The sequence below is a fragment of the Oryctolagus cuniculus genome, chromosome 10 (assembly GCF_964237555.1).
Source record: "Oryctolagus cuniculus chromosome 10, mOryCun1.1, whole genome shotgun sequence".
Lineage (NCBI taxonomy): Eukaryota > Metazoa > Chordata > Mammalia > Lagomorpha > Leporidae > Oryctolagus > Oryctolagus cuniculus.
Window position 1 is genome coordinate 30,895,525 of NC_091441.1, and position 24,697 is coordinate 30,920,221.

General features: G+C 46.0%; 1 protein-coding gene and 1 long non-coding RNA gene across 8 annotated transcripts in view; one reads left to right on the forward strand and one right to left on the reverse strand.

The window, feature by feature from the left end:
- Positions 1-24,697, forward strand: part of LOXHD1 (lipoxygenase homology PLAT domains 1) — a 186,738-nt gene that overhangs the window by 43,110 nt on the left and 118,931 nt on the right. For 4 of the 7 annotated variants that reach the window (XM_051851250.2, XM_070050246.1, XM_051851254.2 and 1 more), the window contains 3 exons: positions 7,870-8,018; positions 14,826-14,949; positions 17,434-17,684. In XM_051851250.2, coding sequence (XP_051707210.2) covers positions 7,870-8,018; positions 14,826-14,949; positions 17,434-17,684 — 524 coding nt within the window. Of the gene's footprint in view, positions 1-7,844; positions 8,019-14,825; positions 14,950-17,433; positions 17,685-17,854; positions 18,069-24,697 lie in introns of those variants that run through there. The other 3 variants (XM_070050247.1, XM_070050248.1, XM_051851256.2) reach the window with 3 other exon arrangements.
- On the reverse strand, positions 3,321-17,641 carry LOC103349333 (uncharacterized). Its single transcript, XR_517545.4, has 3 exons — positions 17,502-17,641; positions 7,706-7,880; positions 3,321-6,848 (listed from the first exon to the last, which is right to left on the reverse strand). It is a non-coding gene; the product is annotated as an uncharacterized lncRNA (long non-coding RNA).

A 24,697-nucleotide genomic window follows, 5' to 3' on the forward strand; every position in this document is an offset into this window, starting at 1 on the left:
TAATTGCTCATCTCTACAGTAAGCTCGTCTCTACGGGAGTTTTATATAAAAACGTTGCTGAGAAACTGATACTTCAAGCTCCACCACATGTGATTTTATGCTCTAAGTGTGATTTGGCAGCCCCCACATCCCCAAGTATAGAAAACTTGTTCCATGACAGTAATAAATACTTCAGGGCTCTTGGCAGAAATATTGGTGGGATTCCATGAGATTCCCAGAGATAAGATACTGGAGATGAGTTCACTATCTCAAACTATAAAACACCCAAGGGCAAAACCCTCCATGACTCAGCACCCATAACACAACAATGAGACTGGATCCTGAATGGCAGACCACAGAGCACTCTGAGAAAGGCTGTAGCTGAAATTGCTTAAACCCATCAAATGCATGACTTAAGTAAAGAAAATAACAAGGCATCATGAAAAATATGGAAAATTTAGGAAAAGAACCAAACAGAAATACAGAAAATGAAACTGTAGTTACCAAAGATAAACACTTAATGGATGGATTAAACAGCACTACTAGAAATAGTTGAATAGAGAATTAGTGAATTATAACAGAAATATGAACTAAATCCTCATTTGAAGCATGGAGAGAGAAAGGGGTGGAAAATATAAATGAGGGGCTTTGAAAATGAAGGGGGAGGCCGGCGCCGCGGCTCACTAGGCTAATCCTCCGCCTTGCGGCGCCGGCACACCGGGTTCTAGTCCCGGTCGGGGCGCCGGATTCTGTCCCGGTTGCCCCTCTTCCAGGCCAGCCCTCTGCTGTGGCCAGGGAGTGCAGTGGAGGATGGCCCAGGTGCTTGGGCCCTGCACCCCATGGGAGACCAGGAAAAGCACCTGGCTCCTGGCTCCTGCCATCGGATCAGCGCGGTGCGCCGGCCGCAGCGCGCCGGCCGCGGCGGCCATTGGAGGGTGAACCAACGGCAAAGGAAGACCTTTCTCTCTGTCTCTCTCTCTCACTGTCCACTCTGCCTGTCAAAAAAAAAAAAAAAAAAAAAAAAAAAAAAAAAAAAAAAGGGGAGAATATGAATTTCTGATAGATGTTGGATAGGAGTTCCAGAAATGTGACTATGGAGAAGAGGTGAGGGGAAATAGTGGAAGAGAGAATGGCTAAGAGGTTTTCAGGATTGAGCACAGATATAAATATTCAGACTGAAGTAGAAAAATGAGTCATTGAACAGAATACGCAAAACACTCACATTTAGAAACACTGTGATGAAACCAAAGGCAAAGAGAAAGATCTTAAAAGGTAGCAGAATTGGCACATTGCCTTCTGTAAAAGCAGTCACATGGATAGCGCATTCCCATAGCAACCTCTAGAGGGCGTAAATCCATGGAATAATATCTTCAATGATATGAGCAGTAACATATATTAACCTATACCAGCTAGGTATCATTCAGAGGGAAGACAAAATTGACGAATTGCCATGCCAACAAGAAGAAATAGAGTTTACCATTCAGGAACCTGTACTTCAGCAGCCACTCACGGATGCACTTCAAGAAAGGAAGCTGCGTGAGACACAAGAAACAAAGGGGAGCAAAAAACTGATGACTCTGTTCTAAGCAAGCACTGACAGTACAAGCAACGACAGTAATGGCTGCGAGCAGGGCACGAGCAAATGTGGACCCCAAACACCTAAAAGCAACAGTATGTGAGAAGGAAAGCAGATGGTTAGAGTTAAAAACAGTGTTTCTCAGCCCCAGCTCATCCCCCACCCTCAGAAGTGTAGAGATGAAGAGTAACTTGTACACTTTAATAGGTCAGGTATGCACATTAACGCTGTAAAAGTAACCACCAAAAACTAGAGCTTCTACAACTTGCAGACCAATAGAAGGGACGTGACTCAATCTGAAAGGGAAGGGAAAAGAGGGCAAAGAAAAAGCATGGCCCATAGCAAAAGGTAAGATAAATGTATCAGTAATCACAATAAACAGAATAACTAAATGTATCACTGAGTATCAGTGAAAAGATAGATATCCTCATATTAGATGGAAAGAAAAGAGAAACCAGCTTAAATATGATACCAAAGGGTCTGAGAATAAGTAAGATGGAATAAAATATTCCAGGAGAATATCAGCAAGTTAATATAGGTATAGCTATATTAATATCTGTCAAATTAAACCTTAAGGCCAGCCACTTTGTTAGAATGTGAAGTATACTGTTAGAGAATGACAAGACGAGTAATTCTGGACTTGTATGAATTTAACCACATATCCCCAAAATCTGTGAAGCAAAGTTTTACAGAATTCTTGGAGTAACTTGATGAATGCTTTTATCAATTTTTTGATAAATGTTTTTATCAACTAAATTGGGTAAAAATCTCAGTCCAATGGATACAGGCTCAATGTGGGTAGAAAGAATCTTATCTCTCCAGCTTGAGCTCATGGGGGTGTGCGGATGAACCCATCAGCGGGGAGTGAACACAGTCTTCCCGGGCACGGGGTGACCACGTCCAAAACCTCGGAGCAAGCCTTAACCAGCCCAGGAGTCAGTGAGAAGAGACGGCATTCTTCAACCATATGGCAACAAAATTAGAAGAAACTCCAACATCTCACCCTGTTTAGAAGCCAAACAGCACATTTCTAATTTATCAATCAAGGAAGTAACCATACGTGAATAGTCTGGTAGCCTGTCTTATTTTCATCCTCTGCAGCAGAACTAAATTGGGAGAGCTAGCAGAGGTAGTAACAATAGAAGATGTTCAGGTCTCTGCTCCCATCACTCTCGGGGACATTCCAGAAGGATCTCCAGGGCAAGACTGAAGGCCTGGAAGAGACACTGGCCCTGGGGCTGGGAGGTCTCTGTATGGCATTGTGAGAGGTCCTTCCTGGGGCTAGGATCCAGCAGGAATACAGCGTGGGAGACTCCCCGACCACATCAGTAACTCATGCTTGTGGAGCACAAGGCTCTCCCTAGGCATGGTGAAGACCCTGCGGAGGGGTACAAGACTTGTGATTGTCACTGTATAATGTCGCCTGTCCTGTCATCTCAGCTTCGCAAAAGGACTGATTGTCTTCCAGACTCGCTGCAGCCAGTTTCCAGGGAGATCTGCGATCATTAAAGAAATTAGAGCAGCAATTAAAATTCACCCAAGCATCAGCCTGGGAGAGTTTCTCCTCTGCATGGTTTATTCCAGGAATTCAAATATAATTTAACATTATTCAACCTTTTCAAATAACTTATCACAGAAACAGATTAAAGGAAAAAACAGAATTATCTTGATAGAGGCAATGAATTTTGTAATCATGATTTTAAAGCTTTCCTTCCCTCCCTTCCTTCCTTCCTTCCTTCCTTCCTTCCTTCCTTCCTTCCTTCCTTCCTTCCTTCCTTCCTTCCTTCCTTTTTACTTGAAAGGCAAAGAAGAGAAAGCTCTTTCATCTGTTGGTTCATTCCCCAAATCCAACAGCCAGAGCTGGGCCAAGCCAAAACCAGGATCCCAGAACTCAAACCAGGTTTCCCATGTGGGTGGGTGGGTCCTAGATTCTTGGGTGCGCCTTAATAGGAAGCTGGAATGGGGTGCAGATCTGGGAATTGCAAGCAGGCACTCTGGGACGGGATGAGGCCTCCCCTGCAGTGGTGATTTAAAACAAACAGAACCTCAGAAAGCTAGGAACAGAAAGAAGCCTTTGGGCAGCTGTTGTGGGACAGAGGGCTAAGCCGCTGGGTGGGACACCTGCATCCTGTACCGGAGTGCTGGTCTGAGTCCTAGCTACTCTGCTTCCAGTCCAGCTTCTTGCTAATGCATCCTGGTAAGCAGCAGAGGGTGGCTTACATATCTGGGTCCCTACCTAAGAGACCGGATGGAGTTTTAGCCTTCTGGTTTCAGCCTGACCCAGCTCTGGCTGTTGTGGGCATTTGGGGAGTGAACCATCAAATGGAAGGTCGATTTTTCTCTCTTTGCCTATCAGATGGGTAAATGAACATTAAAAAAAAAGAAACCTTCTTGAAAAGGATTAGGTTATCTACTAAAATGCACGTGAGCACTTTGCTTAATTTTGAAACATTGAAAGGACTCCCCTTAAGTCCAGGAACAAAAGAAATGTCTAGCTAATGATTACTTCAATCACCACAGTATTGGAAGTCCCAGGGCCAGAAAAATGGATAAGAAAAAGAAATGAAAGCTGTTAACAGCTGAAAATGAAGAACAAGCTTTCAATTTCGTAAAATATCCCTGATCACCTACAAAATCCAGGAGAATTCACAAGTTTTAGAATCAGGGAGAGAAAGTTTAGCAAAGGTGCTGAATATAAGATTAATATACAAAAATTATAAAAATAACGCACAGTTAAGGATATACTGTTATCTTGGCAATTGTAAGATGGCTAAGAATAGTTAAGCTCTTTTCTTAAGCTTCCTGGGGAAAAATATAATGTTTTTATCGAAGGATATATAAAAATATATAAATAAATGGAGAAATATTTTCATAGAAGAGGAAAGATTCAAATTTATTAAGATATAGGTCTTTCCAGATGGTTCTATAAGTGCAATGATATTTCAGTCAAATTCCTTGGAGGCAACACCTCACAATTTAAGCCACTGTTAGAATTCATGTAGGAGCTGGCATTGAGATGCAGCAGGTGAGCTGCCCCTCGCAGGACAGCATCTTCGAGTGTAGGCTCAAATCCTGGCCGCTCCACTCCTGATAGAGCTTCTTACTAATTCACCTGGGAAGGCAATGGAAGATGGCTCAAAAACTTGGGTCCACGCCACCCACATGGGAGACCCAGGTAGAGTTCTAGGCTCCTGGCTTTGCCCTGGTCAAGACTTGGCTGTTGTGGCCACCTGGGGAGTAAATCAGGAGATGGAAGATTTTTCCTGTCTTTTTCCCTGTCTTTCCCTTTCTCTGTCTCTATCAGTCTGCCTTTCAAATAAATCTTAAAAATAATCAAGTAGGGGCTGGCACTGTGGCGTAGTGGGTAAAGCCGCCGCCTGCAGTGCCAGCATCCCATATGGACGCTGGTTCGAGTCCTAGCTGCTCCACTTCCGATCCAGCTCTCTGCTATGGCCTGGGAAAGCAGTAGAAGATGACCCAAGTCCTTGGGTCCCTGCAGCTAAGTGGGAGACCCGGAAGAAGCTCCTGGCTCCTGGCTCCTGGCTCCTGGCTCCTGGCTCCTGGCTTTGAATTGGCACAGCTCTGGCCAACTGGGGAGTGAACCAGGGGATGGAAGACCTCTCTCTCTGCCTCTCTTTCTCTCTCTGTGTAACTGACTTTCAAATAAATAAATAAATATTTTAAAAAATCATGTAGAACTGTAATGGGCTAAATATTGCCAAGAAAAGCTGAAATAATGAAAATAATATTCACTGTATTAATAATATAAAAATATTTATCCCATCTGACACTGTAAATCTCTAAAAACTGACACAATATGATTTAGGTAGAGGATAAACAAAATATACCAGTAAAACAAAAGAAAGAATCTAAAAAAACTGCATAAAGGTGGTGTCATAATCAGAGGGAAAGATGAATGCTTAATTACCGGTATTTGAACAACTGTCTAACCAGATGAGAAAAGATAAAATTAGATTGTTACCTTTCACCAGGCACAAATAGAACTTCCAGATGGGCTGAAGTCTTATATGTGAAAAATCAAACTATAAAATTTTTAGAAGAAACATTAAGTGCATCTTTTTTATCCTAATTTATGAATAAGGCTTCTTAAGCAATTCATTAAAAGAACAAACAATAAAGGAAAACATTGACAAAGTCCACTAAAAACTGCCCTAGATGATAAAAACAACAAAGGAAACATAGTAGAAGAATGGGATAAAGGATGTGAATAGAAAAATTATGAAAGAGTAAGGCCCAGATAGCCAACAAATATATGAACATATGCTCAATTTCTTCAGATAAATAGAGAAATGCAAATTAAAACTATAAAGAGATACCATTATATGTAAACTGGATGAGGGTTTTAAATGTATGTGTTAACAATGATGTGGAGAATGGGAACCCTAGCACACGGCAGGTGCTGATTGCTGTAGTACAGCCATTTCAGAGGGGAACTTTGCAACCCTTCCTAACGGAGCCTGAGCTTACTCAGAGCCCAGAAACTCTGCTTGGAGCTGTGTGCTCAGGGCAGTTCCTAACAAATGTGCAGCAAGAGATGGGTCCATTGCAGTGTTATTGGCAATAACAAAAATTTAGAAACAACTGAAACAGCCATCAGTAGAAGGCAGCGAAGATAAGAGTGGCTTCATCCAGTGGCTGTTAGACAGTAGTTGGATGAATGAGCTAAGGTTCCAGGGGGAACCAGGACGATCTCAAAGGCATAATGTTAACTGAAAAGAATCCCGCTGCACAAAGGCATGTGATGATGATAGCAGGGACAGCAACAGCAGCCCCTGCGGCCATGATGCCTTGGTGCCCACCATGCTCCAGGTGGTGTAGGCATGAATTCAGTGAATGGCACAGTGAACCCTGGGTGGTAGGCACAGTTATTATTTCCAGTGTACATATGAGGAACTTAAAGTGCAGAGATGTACACTGTGTTATTATTTATGTAAAATTCTATAACATGCAAAAATAGTGTACTTTCTTTATGGATACATACATGTACAAACATTCATGGGCATGACACACACCACCTTGAGGTTGGCCCTTATTTTGGGAAGGGAGGAGGAGGAGAGAAGAGATGAACAGTGAGGCCTTGGATATATCTATTGTATTTTATTTCCTTAAAAAAAAAAAGATGAGCAGATGTTTAGTCTAGTGGTTAAGACATCTGCCTTCTGCATCAGAGTGCACCGGTTCGATTCCCAACTCTGGCTCCTGAGTCCAGCTTCCTGCTATTGTCAACCTTGGGAAATAGCAGTGATGGTTCAAGTAGTTGGGTCCCTGCCACCTGTGTGGGAGAACAGAATTGAGTTCTTGGCTCTTGGAACTGGGCCAGGGCCAGGCCCAGCTCCAGCCATGGTAGGCATTTGGGGAGTGAGCCAGCCAATGAGAGTGCCCTCTGTCCCTCATCCCCTCTCAAGTAAATAAATTAAAATAAGATAAAGAAAGCCCTGACAAAATATTAACATCTCTTAAATCACTTCAATCTGAATGGTGGACTTGAATGTCTTAAGTGATTTTCTTTGTGCTTGAACTGTCACAGTTTAGACTTTAGGAAAAATTCTAAGGACTAAATTTTAGGAGAGAAATAACACAGGGTGGTTTAATGAAAATGGTAATGCTTGGGTGGGGTTGTCAGGGTTAATCTGACTTGTACATATGTAAACATGAAAACGTAACAGTCGCCAACCGCAAGGTAAAAAGAATAGGTTGCAGTTCTAACTCTGTGCTTATTACCCATGTGACTTTTGGCAAATTCTTTATTTTTTCTAAATCTCAGTTTCTTCATTTGCAAGACAGAGTTAATAATACCTCCTTGGATTGTGGTGAGGAATAAGTGAGAAAAAAAAATCTATGTGAAACTCCCAGCAGAATCTGATAATAATTATTGTCACTGCTTTGCAGAAGAGGAGCAGGCCTACGGAAGTGTGTGGGCTGATGTCAGGGTCCCAGCCACAGCTCCTGTGCCAGCTGCTATGGTGCCATTCCAGTTCAGAACAAGCAACTGGCAAAAGCAGAGCAGGGCCTCAGGTCTAGAGATGGGGGCACAGGTCAGTTTAGCAGGAGAGAACTTTGCACTCAGGTAGAAATCAGAGGTGCAGTTATGAGACCTGGGTACAAGCCACACACGAGGCAAGCCTCTACCTGGCCCGAAGCTGGGGGATGCCAGGAGCCCTTAGATCTCAGGCACAGCTCCTTGTTGTCTTCGGAAGAGCATCTTTCAGTGGGTGGACCATCAAGGCTTGGACTTGGTTCTGTCTCCTCTGGTCTTTTTTGTTTGAAATTTTCTTGTCTCTCTGTGCACACAGGGGAGCGTAGGCTGGAAAATGAAAAGGACAACTTTGAAAAGGGAGCTGAAGACAAGTTCCTCCTGGATGCCCCAGATTTGGGGCAGCTGATGAAGATCAATGTTGGCCACAACAACAAGGGGGGGTCTGCAGGTTGGTTCCTGTCCAAGGTGGGTTCAGCTATATGTCTGTGGTCCCAGTGGCCTGGCAGGGGGGATTCTGGCTCTTCAGGGCAACCTCCCTCTCTGGATTTATCTGCATTGCTCGTGTGTGTGGGGGGGGTCTTTTCTAAATACATCATATATATAATGGAGAATTATATATACTATTGATCTAGGAAAATGCTCACACCCCTGATTTGCTCCCCAAAAGCCCACCATGGCCAGGAACTGTGCTGAACCCAGGAGCTGGGAATACCATCTGGGTTTCCCACATAAGTAGCAGGGACCCAACTACTTGAGCCATCACCTGCTGCCTCCCAGGGTGAGCATTAGCAGGAAGCTGGACTTGACAGTGGAGGCAGGCATCAAACCCAGGCATTCCTGTATGAGATGTGGGCATCTACACCATCAGGCAAAATACCTGTCGCCGCATCCACTGTTCTCCCTAAGTCTGCTGGTCAGCCATGCTCCCTGCTCATGATCTGCAAGACCTCATCCTCATGCTCAGCCCAGTTCTCTCATCTGAACCCAGCCAGTGCCTACTCAACCTTCAAGGCTCCACTGTGAGGTTTGCCTTGACCTTAGCCCACTAGCGCCTCTCCTTTCTAACTCTGCCCGTTGGAGGCATCTGTTTATTTAACTTCTCCCTAAGCTTTCTCATGACTTTTCTTGGGTTGTTGCTTTGCGCCTCAAATTTTAGACCTCATATCCCTTGTAATTTCACTTATCTAGGATACAGTAAGAATGAAGAAGAAGGTCAGACAACCTCTGAGCAGCCAAACACATCTCATTCAGAAGCCATAAGGAAAGCTCATACCCCTGGCTGTGTCTTGCCCTGTCCTGATTTTGGAGAAAAACTCCTGCAACTGTTGGCTCAGAGTCTTATGCTTGTGTCCAATCCATTCTAAGCACACTTGTTCCCAGGAATTTTAAACCTAAGCAGAAAGTCATAAGGAGAAAGAGGCACAACAGCAGATTGAATGGGGTGAGGACTCGGAGAAGACACAAAATGCCATGGGATCATGAAACATTCACAGAATTCTGAAGGCATTTAGGAAATTGGCTCCAGTCCTTTGCACGTGTTCCCTTAGTCATGGCATTGATCCATTTCAGGTCACTGCAAAATGATAGGAAGAAGTGAATGTGTTAAGTATTTTGGAAAACATTTTGAAAAAGATATTATTGCTTTAAACGGAGCACCCTCAGGTTTATAACCACTTGACTGAAAAGAATGAGACTTTCTGATAGCTGAGCTTTTCTTGATGCTTAACTTCATTTGCCTTCTTGTATCTGCTAAGAATGCATTTGGCTGCAAGTATCAGGAAACTGAAGTGTGAATTTGGCAGTCAGGAGTTCATCTTTCTCATCTCACAGGAACCCATACATGGTCACCTCAGGGTGGAGGAACCTGCATCATCAGCCTCAGTGTGGGACTTCCATCCTCTGATTTGTTGTCTCATGGTTGCATGATGGCAGCTGAACCTCCTGGCAGCTTACCTGTGTCCTAGGCAGGAAGAGAGGGGAAGATAAAGGGAACAAAGACTTTAATTTTCCAGCAAGTCTGACCTTGTTTTGAAAGAAGCAGGGCCCTCCATTTTCCACAAAGTTTTTGAAGTACCTTCATATTATAAATAGTGTTCTGACAAACATTCTGGTAGCTTATGTTTATGTACATCTTACTTTGTACAGTAAATTCCTGGGAGTTGGTGAGAGGACATACAGAGCTCTAGGAACTTTGATGTGTCTGCTGCTATCTACTCATAGTTTTATGTTTCTTGATGACTGTTCTTATTTAATTTAGCTAATTTTGGTGTCATCTCACTGCTTCTCTGCAGTAAGCCCTCCTATCCTGAAAGATGTTTGCTCCTATTACAGTCTATCAAGCATACCCATTTCCTGAATTCTTCTTCTTCTTCTGTGTCCTGTGTTGGGTTGCTTCCTGAGTTCTACTATTCTTGGTTTGTTTTTTTTTTTTAAATAGAAAAGGGGCTTTATTGGAAGGATCCTGGGCATCACAGTGTGATGAGAATACCTTGAAGCTCAGTTGGGGTTAGGTTCAGCCCCACCTCACGAGTCACTGCAAACCATCTGCTGTTTGGACTCTAGAGTGAGCTCCCCCCTCAATAGTTCGGGGTGCTTTTTCAAAAGGTCTTAAGTCAGTGTTTCCTCTTTCTCCAAGCTTGCATGAAGTGGGTTTCTCTTGAGGCTTGGAGTCAGAAAACAGTCAAGGTATGCCTGGCACAGAGGGCATTTATCAGATCTCCCTTCTTCCCCTCCCCCTGCTCCTTCCACTTCTTCTTTGGCTCCTTTGGGCAGTTTCTGAATTGCCCTTTCACATCCAGGGCTGAGCAGAGGCTCTTTGTCTACTCCTCAGATCCTAGCTGTCACCATCTTGGTACATTAATGCTCTCTTGCTGGGATGCTTTCTTACTTCCATTGCCTGGACCTTTGACACAGGTTGGTTGCCTTTTATGCAAGAGAATGCAATCTTAAAACTATGTGTATGATTTGAGAAAGAGTTTCCTGTGGGAGCAATGTGAAGCAGAAGGCCGTACACTTCCAGGTGTCCTTGTATGTCAGCAACCACTAAAGCGTAGTTTTGCTCTCGTGCTTTTCGGTTGTAATGATATTGTCTCCAGTATTCTGTAAAGCTCTCAGGTGCCTGCATGGGTTGGCAGCATTTATCATCTCACTGCTTTTCTAAAGTGATTGATTTTGAGGTTGGGTTTTATAGGCCATGAAAATATTATAAATTATGACAGCGAATGTTAAAATAACAGCACACTTACCCCTAAATCACTCATGGAAGTCCCATGACTAAAGCATGTATTGTTCTGACAGGTTGGTGGATATTTCTTTTGAAAGGCTGAAGTGGAAATAACTGAAACATAATTTATAACTCCGTGTGCTGGCTGTAATTCTGGAGGTCTCTGGGTTTTTTCTTTTTTTCTGTTGGCAGGGTGCACATGCACCAAGTGAAACCTTGTTGAAGTATTTATGTGAAATGGTTTCAAATGTGCATCATTCATATTCACACAAAAAGCCACCAAGATGAACTGGCGAGCAGGAAACACCAGAGATGCTGGCACCTGCTCTATGGCCTTCCTGGCCCTCCCAGTCCATGCAGCATTGCTGTTTTACTGGGGCTTTAGCTGATGGGTACACACACTCATGTTGCCCTCTGCTCTGGTCCTCAGGAGAAGCCCTGGGCCAGGCCTCCCAGAATTTAGTGGTGAAAATGCCTCATAGTTGGGCTTAGGGGTTCAGAAGAGGAGGTCTTGCTCCTCTATTTATTTGTGAGGGTATCTCTCTTTCTCAAGGTTTATTTATTTATTTTGAGAGAGAGAGAGAGAGAGAGAGAGAGAGAATCTTGTAATTGCTGGGTTACTCCCCAGGTAGCTGCAATAGCCAGGGCTGTACCAGGCTGAAGCCAGGAGTCAGGAGCCTCATCCGTGTTTCCCAACGTGGGTGGCTGGAGCCCAGGTACTTGGGCCATCTTCTGGGTATTTCCCAGGCCATTAGCAGGGAGATGGTTTGGAAATGGGCTAGCTGGGATGTGAACTGGCACCCAGAAGGGATGCTGGCATTGCAGGCAGCAGCTTTACCCACAACGGCATAGCACTGGCTCTGGGGTCTCTGTTTTGTTAGGGGAATGTGGGACTCAGTGTAGGACCTTCCTGAGTGTGGATTTAGCCACCTTGTGGTTGGTAGGGGTGGCTTCTAGATTCCCAGCCCAAGTTTTCTAAGAATTTTCCTTTTTGATGGTATGGAAGCCGTCTCCCTTTCTTCTCTCCTCTCTTCCTCGCTCCTTCTTCCCTTTCTTCTCTACTTCTTTTTGTTTGCTAGTCAGGTAGTACTTTAAACCAGAAGGCCAGGCAGGCTGCTTTCAATGTGGGACTGCTTATTCTCTTTGGGGACAGCATTATGTTTAGGGGAGATTCTGGTTCCTCGGTCTGTGCCACCCCAAAACCCCAAGGTGTGTGTCTCAAAGGTTTGCAGGCTTCTGAAAAATCCCTACAGTTTGTTCCTTTAACTTAAGCCAAATCACAGTGCTCCCTGGGGAGAAGAAATTAAGCCCCTTCAAGCAGTGTAGAGGCCAGCGTGCCTGGGCTTAGGAGAGGTTTTCCAGGGGTAGAGGGTAAGCATTGTTTAGAGAAAGGAGGAAGGAGGGGCTCAGGGTGAGCAGAGCCGGGGGACACCAAGGGCCAACTGTCACCCCACGGAAAGCACACCCTGGGAGCCAGCCCCCACCACCTCCTTCCTGGCCGCCCTCCCTAATTCTTCTGATTGCTCCGCTCACCTTTGTCTCCCCAAAGACAACAGTTAAAGGAATGGGATTCCAGATATGACACTTTCCTATACCTGTTCCTCAAAGCTGCCAGACTGGGTTGCCTTGGATTTCGTGTGACAACAGCTCCCTTGTGTTTATGGTTAAGGGCTGGGTAGGATGAATCTCAAAGCCACCATGAGGGGTCTTCAAAAATTCGTGCCAAGGGCATAGTATGAAAACAACTAGGCATGGGGTTCCATTCTGTTTTGTACCCAAAGCATGTTGATTCCATTTTTCCACAAATTTTTTTTAGCCTCCCCTACCCCATCACAGGTCAAGTCCCTGCTCTTCCTCCTTGGCCAATTGCCCAGATGAATTTCTTGGTCCTCACTGATGGGCCTGTCACCCCTCTAAAGTCCCTCTCCCTGGGAATGGTCTCTCCCTCCCCTAGGCTTTGCACATGGCTTGGGTCCACACACCTGAGAGTGCAGTTACTGTGATTGTGTCAGTTGGTCAGTTCAGCTGAACAACCACTGAATTCAACTTCCAAAGAGCAACAGTCACAAAATGGAACACGGTGCTTCCAGGGAGCCTCCTCCTGGGCCGCCTGTTTCACGGTGAGAGGAACAGTTAGGAGACTTGCCCCAGGCTCCAGCTCCAGCTCCAGCTCCTCAGTGGCAGAGCTCGTGCTTTGCTGGGTCCCTGTACTCCCAGGGTCGATTCTCTGGATGCATCACCTGCTGTAGGAGAGACTGGCCTAGCATGCACCCTTGGCTATCATGAGGAGAGGAACTGGTTTCAGGGACCCCAGCAGCCAGTATGTGTTCACATTACCCACTAATGCTCAATATCCAACATTTACTGAGTGACTATTACATTCTAGCACCCACACTACCAACTGCAGCTGTTACAATAAACTTCGTCTTGGTTGCTAACATTCAAGTATTCATTCAAATATTGCCTTTTTCCTTTGTGGTTCATCTGCACAAGTAGTTTTGTCCTGAAAGAGGGGTTTATTGGTAAAGATTCTGTTTTCCAGATTCAATAAACTTCTCAAGTCAGCAGATTTCAGCAGATATCTTGCTGGAACTAGGCCCTTAATGGATGGCATCCGTGTGAACTGTGAGGGAGGGTACTTTGCTCCTGAAACCATGGCTGACGCACTAATGTGTAAACGCTTTAAGACAGACATGGTGAATTTGTGTGTCTGGGTGTAGACTTGACAGCTCATCAGATATACTAATTTCTTTCCATAAGCATCTTGCTTTCCTAACTCTGTGAGTCATGGTAAGAGAGGTTAGGAAGCAGCTGTAGCCTGGCTCAAACCCTTGTTGGTTATTCTCCAATCCTAATTCTCCAGCCCCGGGGTAGAGAAGGCACAGAAATGTGCAGATAGATTAGTTGGGAGAGGCTGGACTCCCTGGCAGAAACCTTCTCTGAGCAGTACCACAGCAGTGCCTAGGCACTCAGCTCTAAAAGTGCAGAAACTCAATCAAATCAGCAGGTTCTCAAGGGCTGACTCACATCAACCAAATTCACCAAGGACTGATTCATATGCCAGAAACTAATGTTGATTTATCTGGGGAGAGAAGCCTGATGGGACTGCTCGCTCTGTCATTGGCCCAGGCCACTAGTTCCTCTCTGGTGCACAGTGTCCTCACATGGCCGGCTCAAAGCCCAGAAGGTTCCCTGATCAACACCTCATTAGACCCCGGGGAGATACATTCAGGCAGCCAGTATACCCTGTTCCACACTGTGGATGATTTGCCGTGAGGAAGTATGTCTTTCATTGAAAACCAGAGCCGCTCTCTTGGGCAGCCTTGGGAGCACCTTGCTGTTCTGTGACTTTCCAGCTCTCCCTGTGTGCTGTCGGGTGCCTGTGCCCACTGACTGTAGGACACAGTCCGGTTGTCAGCCATCCTGCTTACCTCAGAGTGAGTTTTCAGTTGAGAGGGCTCTTTGGTACGACCTAAAAAACCTACTCCTCTGAGCCTCACACAGCCTGGCCCACGTGGGAGTCCACAAAGGAGGCGGCCTCCTGATGGCCAAGTCCATTAGCGTCAGCCAGTGGCTGCTGTGTTCTGACCTGATAGCCAGCTCCTAGGGTTCTCTGTGCTGGGCTTGGGGCTTGCACTTCTCCTGGTGTGGACTCTTCCCCTCGCCAGGATCAGAACCTCAACCTTTGGCAGGTGAGGAAGGTGATGGTCTCGCCACAGTTTGCAAGTCCAGGTTTCCAGTTCTTGCATCTCGGTCATACAGGGCACATCTTGCCAAGTTTCTTGCTCCATGTTTTAAAAAATGATCTGAAGCGGTGGAGGGAGCTGTGGCTGGCAATCCAAGTCAGAAGTAATTGCCACTTGTAACTTTAGGACATGGCAAAGCTTTCCTGCTGACAGGTGTGGCCTGTAATAAGCTGTCCTTGGGCCACTAAGGAGATGAGAGTGTGTTCTTAGAGTACTTCAAGTGATTGCAGGAACTGGATTAGATCACCAGGTGCGCCGTCAATGACATTTAACCACATTCCTGTCCTCTCTTCTCCTTCTCAGATTGTCATCGAAGATATTGGGAACAAAAGGAAATATGACTTCCCCCTTAACCGCTGGCTAGCCTTGGATGAAGATGATGGCAAAATCCAAAGGGATATCTTAGTGGGCGGAGCAGAGACCACAGGTAGAGTAGAACTGAAGAAAGGGGTGGTCCAGCTGGCTGACGTTTCACTTGGGACCTGAGGGTCAGTGTTCAGATCCGAAAGCCTGTGATGTGGGAGGAACCAACTGGGCCTGCAGCCAGCACTCCTCCTGCCCCTGTTCATGCTGTGTTCCTCGGGGCTGCAGTCTAGGGCTCTGTTGATGCCAGAGGAGCCAGGACGATGTCCCCGAGCAGAGACGAAGTACCGAGAGCAGAAGATGCAATCCACAGGATTAAACCAGGATGTGTGCTTTGAGAGGTGTGGACATTTGTGAGGACGTGAATTTAATCCTAACTCCAAATATCCAGTGCTTGCTGTATGCCAGGCCCTCTGCTAAGCGCCAGACCCACTTTCTTTCCTTTAATCCATGTAACAACCCTATATTGTAGGAACTGTTATTGTGCCCATTTCACAGATAAGGAAATTGAGGTGCATAGAAATTAAACCTGCCCAAGGTCATGGAACTGGTAAATGACAGAACCAGCATGATCTACCTCCTAACACCCCACCCTCAGTGAATTCCACAGAAAATCTCCAACTCCCAGTGTAGCTGAGATGGTCACGAGTGTTCCAGGAAATCAGTATTGCTGTGCACATCCGTGAATGTGCCCTGCTGTAAGAACTTCTGTGGATCCCCACTGCACAGAGAGGAAACCCAGGCTCTGTGGTAGAATGTACAAGGGCACTGTGAAAAACTTGTGGACAGTAGAATAGGTAAGTTTATTTCAGTGCAGCAATTTTTGAAATCCATGCATTTAAAAAGTATTTATGTATTTGAATGGCAGGGGGACAGAGAGGATAGAGAGAAAGTCACAGAGAGCTCCTGTCTGTTGGTTCTCTCTCCAAAGGCCGACAACAGCTGTGGCTGACACAGGTAGAAGTCGGGAGCCAGGAACTCAATCCAGGTCTCCTTTGGGAGTGGCAAGGACCCAGCTACTTGGTCCATCATCTGCTGCCTCCCAGGATGCACATCTTTTAAGAAACTGGAATCAGGAGCGGAGCCTGGACTTAACCGCAGGCACTCTGATAGGGGATCCAGTTGTCCCAACATGGTTTCTCAACAGCAAAGCCAAACGCCTGTGCCTAGCCTTTCCATAACGTGCATGTCCACCAACTTTTGGAAGACTCTTTGTATGCAAGCATTTCAAAAATGTGTTTTGCACCAAAATAAACTTATCTTTAATTGCATTTGCTGTGAACTTTTGAAGTGAACTCTTACAGATGACTCCCCAACTTGGCTCCAGCATATCCTACCACCAGTAGAATCTTCTCGGCCTTTTCTCCATCGCTCCCTGCCCCCACCATCTTCCTCCACGGCCTCTGTGTGCTTTCTACTCTCTGTTGCTCCCTCGCTCTCTGGGCCTTCCCTAACCTCCTCTGGACTAGGCAATTTCTCCCTTCTTTTGCTGCTCGCGGGCTGTGTAGACCTTTGGTGCTGTGATTTGAGACCCAAAGCACTTCCCCACCTCAGCTCTGTGGCACCTTGGCCTCGCCTGATCACTGCCAAGAGTCACCGGCTATTTGTCGTGAACACTCGCCAACTGTTTCATGACAGATATATGCTAGACTAGATCTGCTATGATCTCATTGAGTGTGTTACTCTTACTCATCTCCTAGTGACAGAAGAAGAGGAGAAATAGCAGCAGCTGGGAATTGCTCAAACCTAGGCCACGGAAGTGTATGCGATGGTGAGAACACCATCTGTCCGTGTGTCTGACAGGAATAAAGCGTGGCACCCACTTTCTTGGAGCAGTGACCATTCCTTTTCATGCTCATGGGTTGCTAAGGCCTGGAAACCATCTCCCCTGCAAACTTGGAATTGTCATGAGATGTCAGGGTAGGGTAGCTTAGGGTGAGGATGGGTGCAGGAATGGACAAGGTTTACAGCGCCCGTTGTCTCACACCTCAGGCATAGAGGATTGCCCGTCAGACTTCATGTTTGTCTCCTAACTGTTCAAACTCCAAATGGCCTAATCTACGGGGAGCGATCTCTTCCTCAGGTCACCTCACCCAGGGACATGAGTGGCCGATCTTAAAAGTTACGTTTTTAAGTTATCAGCCAAAGAGGAAGCTAAAGGAACCAGTTAACCCTCCCTCCCCATATAAATCTCTGTGCATGGAATTGACTATTATAACTAGGTTAGATTTCACCAAATTCCTCTGGCAGCTATTAAGGATGTACACGTGGTAATTAACATTAATAATAAGCACTATTTTTAGCCAGTCCAAGTTCCTCTTCCTTTCTGATGGTTTCCTGTAGTAGTACACGCGGGTTCTTCTCACTCAGCTACCCTGGCACACAAACTCTGAGCAGGATGCCACGTGGTTGGGGAGGGAGGTGGACCTGCCAGGGGCAGAGAGCCGCGGTGGCAGGCGAGGCCTTTAGGGGGCGCTGTAGCCAGGCGCGGGATGCGGTGACGAGGCCCGCGCTGACCCTCCTCCGTCCCCTGTCATTTCCGCTACAGCGATCACCTATATCGTCACCGTCTTCACCGGGGATCTCCGAGGGGCAGGGACCAAATCCAAGATCTACCTGGTCATGTACGGGGCCAGAGGGAACAAGAACAGCGGGAAGATCTTCCTGGAGGGCGGGGTGTTTGACCGTGGCCGCACCGACATCTTCCACATCGAGCTGGCCGCCCTCCTCAGCCCCCTGAGCCGGGTCTCCATCGGACACGGCAACGTGGGCGTCAACAGGGGCTGGTTCTGTGAGAAGGTAAGGGCGGCCTTCGACGCCAGCCTTCTCTCTGCCTCGCTCCTGGTCTGCGGTGTGCGAGGGGTCAGCCCCTACCTGGAGCCTGCTTCCTGCTTCCGGTCGAGCCCGGGTACTAAGCACGCGGGCAACTTCCGGTGAGCGCTGAGCACGCAGGCAACTTCCGGTGAGCGCTGAGCACGCGGGCAACTTCCGGTGAGCATTGAGCACGCAGGCGACTTCCGGTGAGCTGGTGCCTGGCTCCTGGCAGGCCGGTGACCAGGATGGTGGAGGCCCTGTGGGTGCAGGCCTGACCCCGGGCCGGGGTGTAGGCCGTCCTGATTGCTGTCTCACGTCTGTTTGGAGATGCAGACGAGTATTTTGATGGATGTGTTTGTATTGTGTAAGGTAGATACTGTAAAGAATTTCCGTAATAAAGCAGCACGTAGAGGCTGGTTAGAAGCGCCTGGGTTGTACTAGAACACGGGAGTCCTTCCCTGACCACACAGCGCCGTCTTCCCGGTGCGGCCCGTGCTGCTGGAACGCAGACCGAGATCCCTGTCCAGGTGGACCGGGCCCGTGGCTCGCAGGGTCCACTCCACCTTAGGCTTTGGGGGGATTCATGCAGGTGGCAGCCGCGGACACCCCCTCCACGTCTCTGTTGTAGACGACTCCATCCGATCAGCTGGGACAACCTCTCGATTCTTCTGTCAGTGACTGTTTGGGGGGCTATTTCTTGATTTCTGCTACCACGAACAGTGCTGCCAGGAAATTCTTGTACCTATATCTTTGGGCAAGTGTGCAAGAGCTTCTCAGGATAGAAGTTTTAGGTTACCCCATAAAAGGATCTTCAGCTTTAAAGGATAACTGTTTTTTTTTTCCCCCCAAAGTATTCCAGATTATTTTCCATTTTATTCCAGATTAATTACCATTTTACTCTTGTCAGCTGTGGGTACTTTTTGTTCCCTGCATCTTTACCAACACTTGATATTAAATTTTTATTTTAATTGAGTCATTTTTAATTGCAATCTTCTTTTACTTCTAAAATTCTTTTGGTGATTTTGATTTTCATAATTATTCCTGAGATTAAACATCTTTTCATTCAATATTGCTATTCATGTTTCTATGTAGAATGCCTATTCCAGGTCTTTTCTGATTTTTCTACTGATAGATCTTGGAATTTATTTTGGAAGATCTGTACTTAATCCAGATATTAATCCTTTGTTGATAGCCTCATAGTTTGCTCATAATGTTCTTTGAGGAAGAGATTTAATTGAAAAGTGACCTAGTTTATCAGTATTTTTATTTATGGTTGATTTTTTTTTGTGTTATTGAAACATCTTGAAGCATGAAGACATTCTCCTAATCCTCTTCTAAATATTGTCAAGTTTTGTCTTTTCCATTTCGTCTTTATTCCACTGGTAATTGCTTTTTGTTTTAATCAAATAATATTTTTTTCCCAAGTGGATATCCAAATCTTTTAGCAACATTTATTGGGGGCATTGAAAGGCTTTAAAACTTGAGCATAGTTCATGGAATTCTTGTTAAAAGTAGATTCCTGGGAGCCAACCCTGACCCACTGAGTCAAGTTTCCAGGAGATCCGGATATTTCCCAAGTATTTAAGATAATTCATGTCATTGAGGAATTTTGGGGAGGACTGACTTCCTAAATGTATTTCTTTTCCCATTGTTCTGAAAACACAACTCTGTCATACCACAAATCCTCAAAATGTGTGACTTTGTTTCTAAGCTTTGTAGATTGTTCCATTGCTATAGTTTTTATTTCAGCACTTATACAACACTCGCTATTTTCATTTTATACTAAATCTTAGTGCTGGGCAAATTAGCCCACCTATGCTTCCTCAAGAATTTTTGGACTATTCATGACCATTTACCCTTCTGTAGAAACTTTAGAATTTTCTTGCCAAAATCAATGAGCTGTCTGGAACAGAGGTCAGTTGAATCTATAAGAACTGCCATTGTACAATGTTGTCTTTCTCTATGAACATGGTACGCTTCTTAAAATTATTTCTTTAATGTTTTAAATATATAGTTCTGATTTTTTTTAACATTTATTTATTTATTTGAAACTCAGAGATACGCAGAGAGAGAAGGAGAGGCAGAGAGAAAAAGAGAGAGAGGTTTTCATCTGTTGGTTCTTTCTCCAATTGGCTGCAATGGCCGGAGCTGCGCTGATCCAAAGCCAGGAGCCAGGAGCTTCTTCTGGTTCTCCCACTTGGGTGCAGGGGCCCAAGGACTTGGGGCATCTTCTACTGCTTTCTCAGGCTGTAGCAGAGAGCTAGATCAGAAGTGGAGTAGCTGGGATTCGAACCGGCGCCCATATGGGATACCAGCATTACAAGTGGCAGCTTTACACACTACGCCATAGCTCTGGCCCCCTGAAATTTTCTTGATAAGAGTACTGCATTTCTTTGCTAGATATATTAATTAATATATAATAAACTGTTACAAATGGTACTCCTGGGGCCGGCGCTGTGGCGCAGTGGCTCAAAGCCCTGGCCTGAAGCATCGGCATCCCATAAGGGCACCGATTCTAGTCCCAGCTGCTCCTCTTCTGATCCAGCTCTGTGCTATGGCCTGGGAAAGCAGTAGAAGATGGCCCAAGTCCTTGGGCCTCTGCACCCACATGGAAGATCTGGAAGAAGCTCGTGGCTCCTGGCTTCAGATCAGCTCAGCTCCAGCCATTGCGGCCATCTGGGGAGTGAACCAGGAGATGGAGGACCTCTCTCTTTCTGTTTCTACCTCTCTCTGTAACTCTTTCAAATAAATAAATAAATAAATGGTACTCCTTTAAAGATATTTTTTCTTGGGGCTGGCGCTGTGGCATAGTGGGTGAAAGCCACTGCCTTCAGTGCCAGCATCCCATATAGGCACTGATTGAAGTCCCTGCTGCTCCACTTCCTATCCAGCTCTCTTCCATGGCTTGGAAAAGCAGTAGAAGATGGCCCAAGTCCTTGGGCCGCTGTACCTACGTGGGAGACCAGGAAGAAGCTTCTGGCTCCTGGCTTCGGATCAGCTCAGCTCTGGCTGTTGTGGCCAATTGGGGAGTGAACCAGAGGATAGGAGATCTTTCTCTCTCTCTCTCTCTCTCCCTCTCCTTCCTCTCTCTCTCTGCCTCTCCTTCTCTCTCTGTGTAATTCTGACTTTCAAATAAATAAATAAATCTTTAAAAAATAATTTTTCTTAACATTTGTTTCTGATGTAGAAATGCTTATAGAAATACTACCTGTACACTGAGTTTACATATTGCCATCTTGCTATTATTAATTCTGATAATTTTTCTGTAGGTTCTTAGAGGGTTTTCTCTATAGGTAGTCATATCATTTGTGAATGATGACAATTTGGACTTTTTCTTCCAAAGCTTTTTTTTTAAAAAGATTTTATCTATTTATTTGAAAGTCAGAATTACACAGAGAGGAGAGGCAAAGAGAAAGAGAGAGGTCTTCCATCCGATGGTTCACTCCTCAGTTGGCCGGAGCTGTGCTGATCTGAAGCCAAGAGCCAGGAGCTTCTTCCAGGTCTCCCACGTGGATGTAGGGGCCCAAGGACTTGGGCCATCTTCCACTGTCTTCCCAGGCCATAGCAGAGAGCTGGATCAGAAGCGAAGCTGCCAGGACTTGAACTGGCACCCATATGGGATGCTGGCGCTTCAGGCCAGGGCATTAACCTGCTGCACCACAGCCCGACCCCTTCCAAAACTTTTAATTGTTATGTCTTTTACTGTTGTTTGGCCACATGGTATAAGACCTACAGTATAAAGCTGAATGGCCTTTATACTGTATATTAAAAGGTTAATGAATATTTTTTTAATTTAAAGAGACTACTAATATTTTATTTAGTTAATTATGTTAGTTGAGTTTTGGTAGACATTCTTGGATTAAGTAAACCTACTATTTTTATGTTGTAAAGAGTTTTTATTATGAATTAATGTTGAATTTTATGTCTTTTCCTGCACTTAATGATATAATCACATGGTCTTTCTCTTTATTTTATTAGTTTGGTACTTTGTGTGGCTGCATTTACTAATAGTAACCCAACACTGCATTTCTTCTGTAAGCCACAGTTAGTGATAATGGATTATAATTTTACATGTTTTGAAAATTGGCTTGCCAACATTTAATACAGAATTTTTCTATCTAGGTTCATGAATTGCATTGGTCTTTAATTTGCCTTTCTTATATAGTTATTAACTGTGTTTAATCCTAAAATGAAGTGAGAAGTATTCCCATTCTTGAAGGAGGATATATGAAACTGCAGAGATCTGTTCCCCAAATGTTTGGTTGCAAAAAGTGCAGGAATGTGTATGTGTGTGTGAAATGACTAAAAACGTTTTTGGTTGAGTTTTGCTGGTTATTTAGGCTTTTCATCTGTTTTAGTGGCAGTACTTGGAATTTGTAAAACTGTAGGCTTTAGAAATATATTTGCACACAGTTATATATACTTTTGCCTTAGTTTTTAAACCTCTGCTGCTGCATCTGTAATTATATCCCTTTTTATCTGTAACATCATTGATTCATGCCTTTTTTTTTTTTTTTTTTTTTTTTTTTTTTTTTAAATCTCACTCTCACACGATATCTGGTCCTTTCAAATCACCAAACTTTGACTTTGTTTGTGTGGGGAGCAATCCGGACTAGACTAAGTTGCTCGAATTAGGACTTATTCTATGCATCTGCTCTCCCACAATATGGCGCTGGGAGAGAAGTAAACAGCTTCCGCACAGCTGCCTCCAGTTCAACCAATTAACTGTAGGACTTGCTCCTGATTGGAGAGCAGCGTACTCGGCGTGTGGGCAGCCGAGTTAGGATTGGCGGAGGAGGACTATAAAGGAGGAGAGAGACGGCATTCACCAGGAACATCTAAGGGGAACATCTGAAGGAACACCTGTGCAGCCCCCGAGAGAGCCGGCCGGCGGTGTGCCGCTCCCCTGCGGAACTGGGGAATGCGGCCAGGGGGAACTGCCCTTCCACGGAGGTGGAAGGGATAGTAGCCAACCCGGGAAGAACCAGCAGCAAACCCGGGGAGGGCCGAGCAGACGAAAGAACAGCGCAGGGTCCTGTGTTGCTCCTCCACGAAGAGGGGGAGCGACATAATGGTGCCGTGACTCGGATAGGAAACCTAGGACGGATAGAAAACTTAGGAGGGAAGAAACGTGACTCGGATAGGAAACCTAGCTCGGATAGGAAACCTGACTCGGATATGAAACTTAGGAGGGAAGAAACGGGAAGAACTGGGAAAATATCGGAGAGAGAGACTAGCAAACAGCCTAGGGAAAAGCCGGACGAAAAAGGAGCCGGAAGAAGCTATTGAAAGCCTAGGCATAGACTCGGATACGGACTACGGGGGGAAGCTGGGAGGAATCTCTAAGGTTGAAAGCGAAAGTGAAAGCTAGAACAAACAGACTCAGATGCGGACTGTGGGGAGAGGCCAGGAGAAATGAGGGAGGAGTATTGTTGGAGGAAAGCTTGGGAAATATACCGGGTAGAGAAAAATGTTAGGGAAATTGAAGCCGCGGGGGGCAGGCCGAGGCGGAAACGAAAGCCACTTTGGGGTTCTCAAGTTAGCCCGGGAATAGGGGGCGAAAAGTTGAAACCAGAAGCTGAGACGTAAGCCAGATTGGGATCCGTCTGATTAGCCCGGGGAGCAAAGGACGGGAAGCCAGATCGTGGGGCGGAGACGTACGCTGGGTTGAATTCGCCAGGCTAGCCCGGGGAACTTAGATTGAATCCTAGTGGCGGAGACGCAAGCTACGCTGTGTTACTCGCGGAAGCCGCCGCGTGCAGAGAGAGCACGGGGCGTGAATAGATAGGGAACGCTGGCGTAGGCCGTGGTTCAGACGCGAAAGGGTTAAGCGTGGAGACCGCGGACCGCGCAAAGCCGGGAAGCCGCGCAGAGAGGCGCGCGGGCTGAAGCGGCGCAGAGCCGGGAACCCGCCGGCGGGGCGAGGTGCCGGAAAGCCGCAGGGATAAGAGAAACAGAAGTTTTAGAAGTAAAGTGAGAGAAATAGGAATGCTGGAAGATAGAAGTGGAATGGGAGAAATAGGAACGCCCGGAGATAGAGAAATAGAGAAATAGAAAGGCCTCCCCTCAACATGGCAATAAGAAAGCTTGGATTCGGTCTGCCTGATTTAGTGAGGCGATGAGCACCTGGGCGGCTAGCCGCAGGTCACCGAAGACAGGCACGGGTTGACATCAGTAAAGCTTCCCCACAATGCAACAATTAGGAGGCTTGGATTCGGTCTGCCTGATTTAAGGCGGTAAGCGCCAGCAAAGCTCGACCAGAGTATGAGCTGCAGGTCACCGAAGATAGGCACAAACCAACACTAATAAGTCTCCCCCACAATACGGCAATGAGAAGGCTTGGATTCGGTTTGCCTGATAGGTTTTGTAAACACCTGCAGGCAGTTCTAGCAGAGCAGAGCATGCGCTGCAGGGCACCGAACACAGGCACGCATCAGCGCCTAAAAACCTCCTCACAATGGCGAAGAGAGGACCCGGATTCGGTTTTCCTGATTGATAGGACTTGTAAGAGCCTGTGGCAACTCTAGCAAGTACAGCAGAGTGTGTGCTGCGGGACACCGAAGACAGGCGCGTATCAACGCCAAAAAATAAAAAGAAAGGGGGATCTGTGGGGAGCAATCCGGACTAGACTAAGTTGCTCGAATTAGGACTTATTCTATGCATCTGCTCTCCCACAATATGGCGCTGGGAGAGAAGTAAACAGCTTCCGCACAGCTGCCTCCAGTTCAACCAATTAACTGTAGGACTTGCTCCTGATTGGAGAGCAGCGTACTCGGCGTGTGGGCAGCCGAGTTAGGATTGGCGGAGGAGGACTATAAAGGAGGAGAGAGACGGCATTCACCAGGAACATCTAAGGGGAACATCTGAAGGAACACCTGTGCAGCCCCCGAGAGAGCCGGCCGGCGGTGTGCCGCTCCCCTGCGGAACTGGGGAATGCGGCCAGGGGGAACTGCCCTTCCACGGAGGTGGAAGGGATAGTAGCCAACCCGGGAAGAACC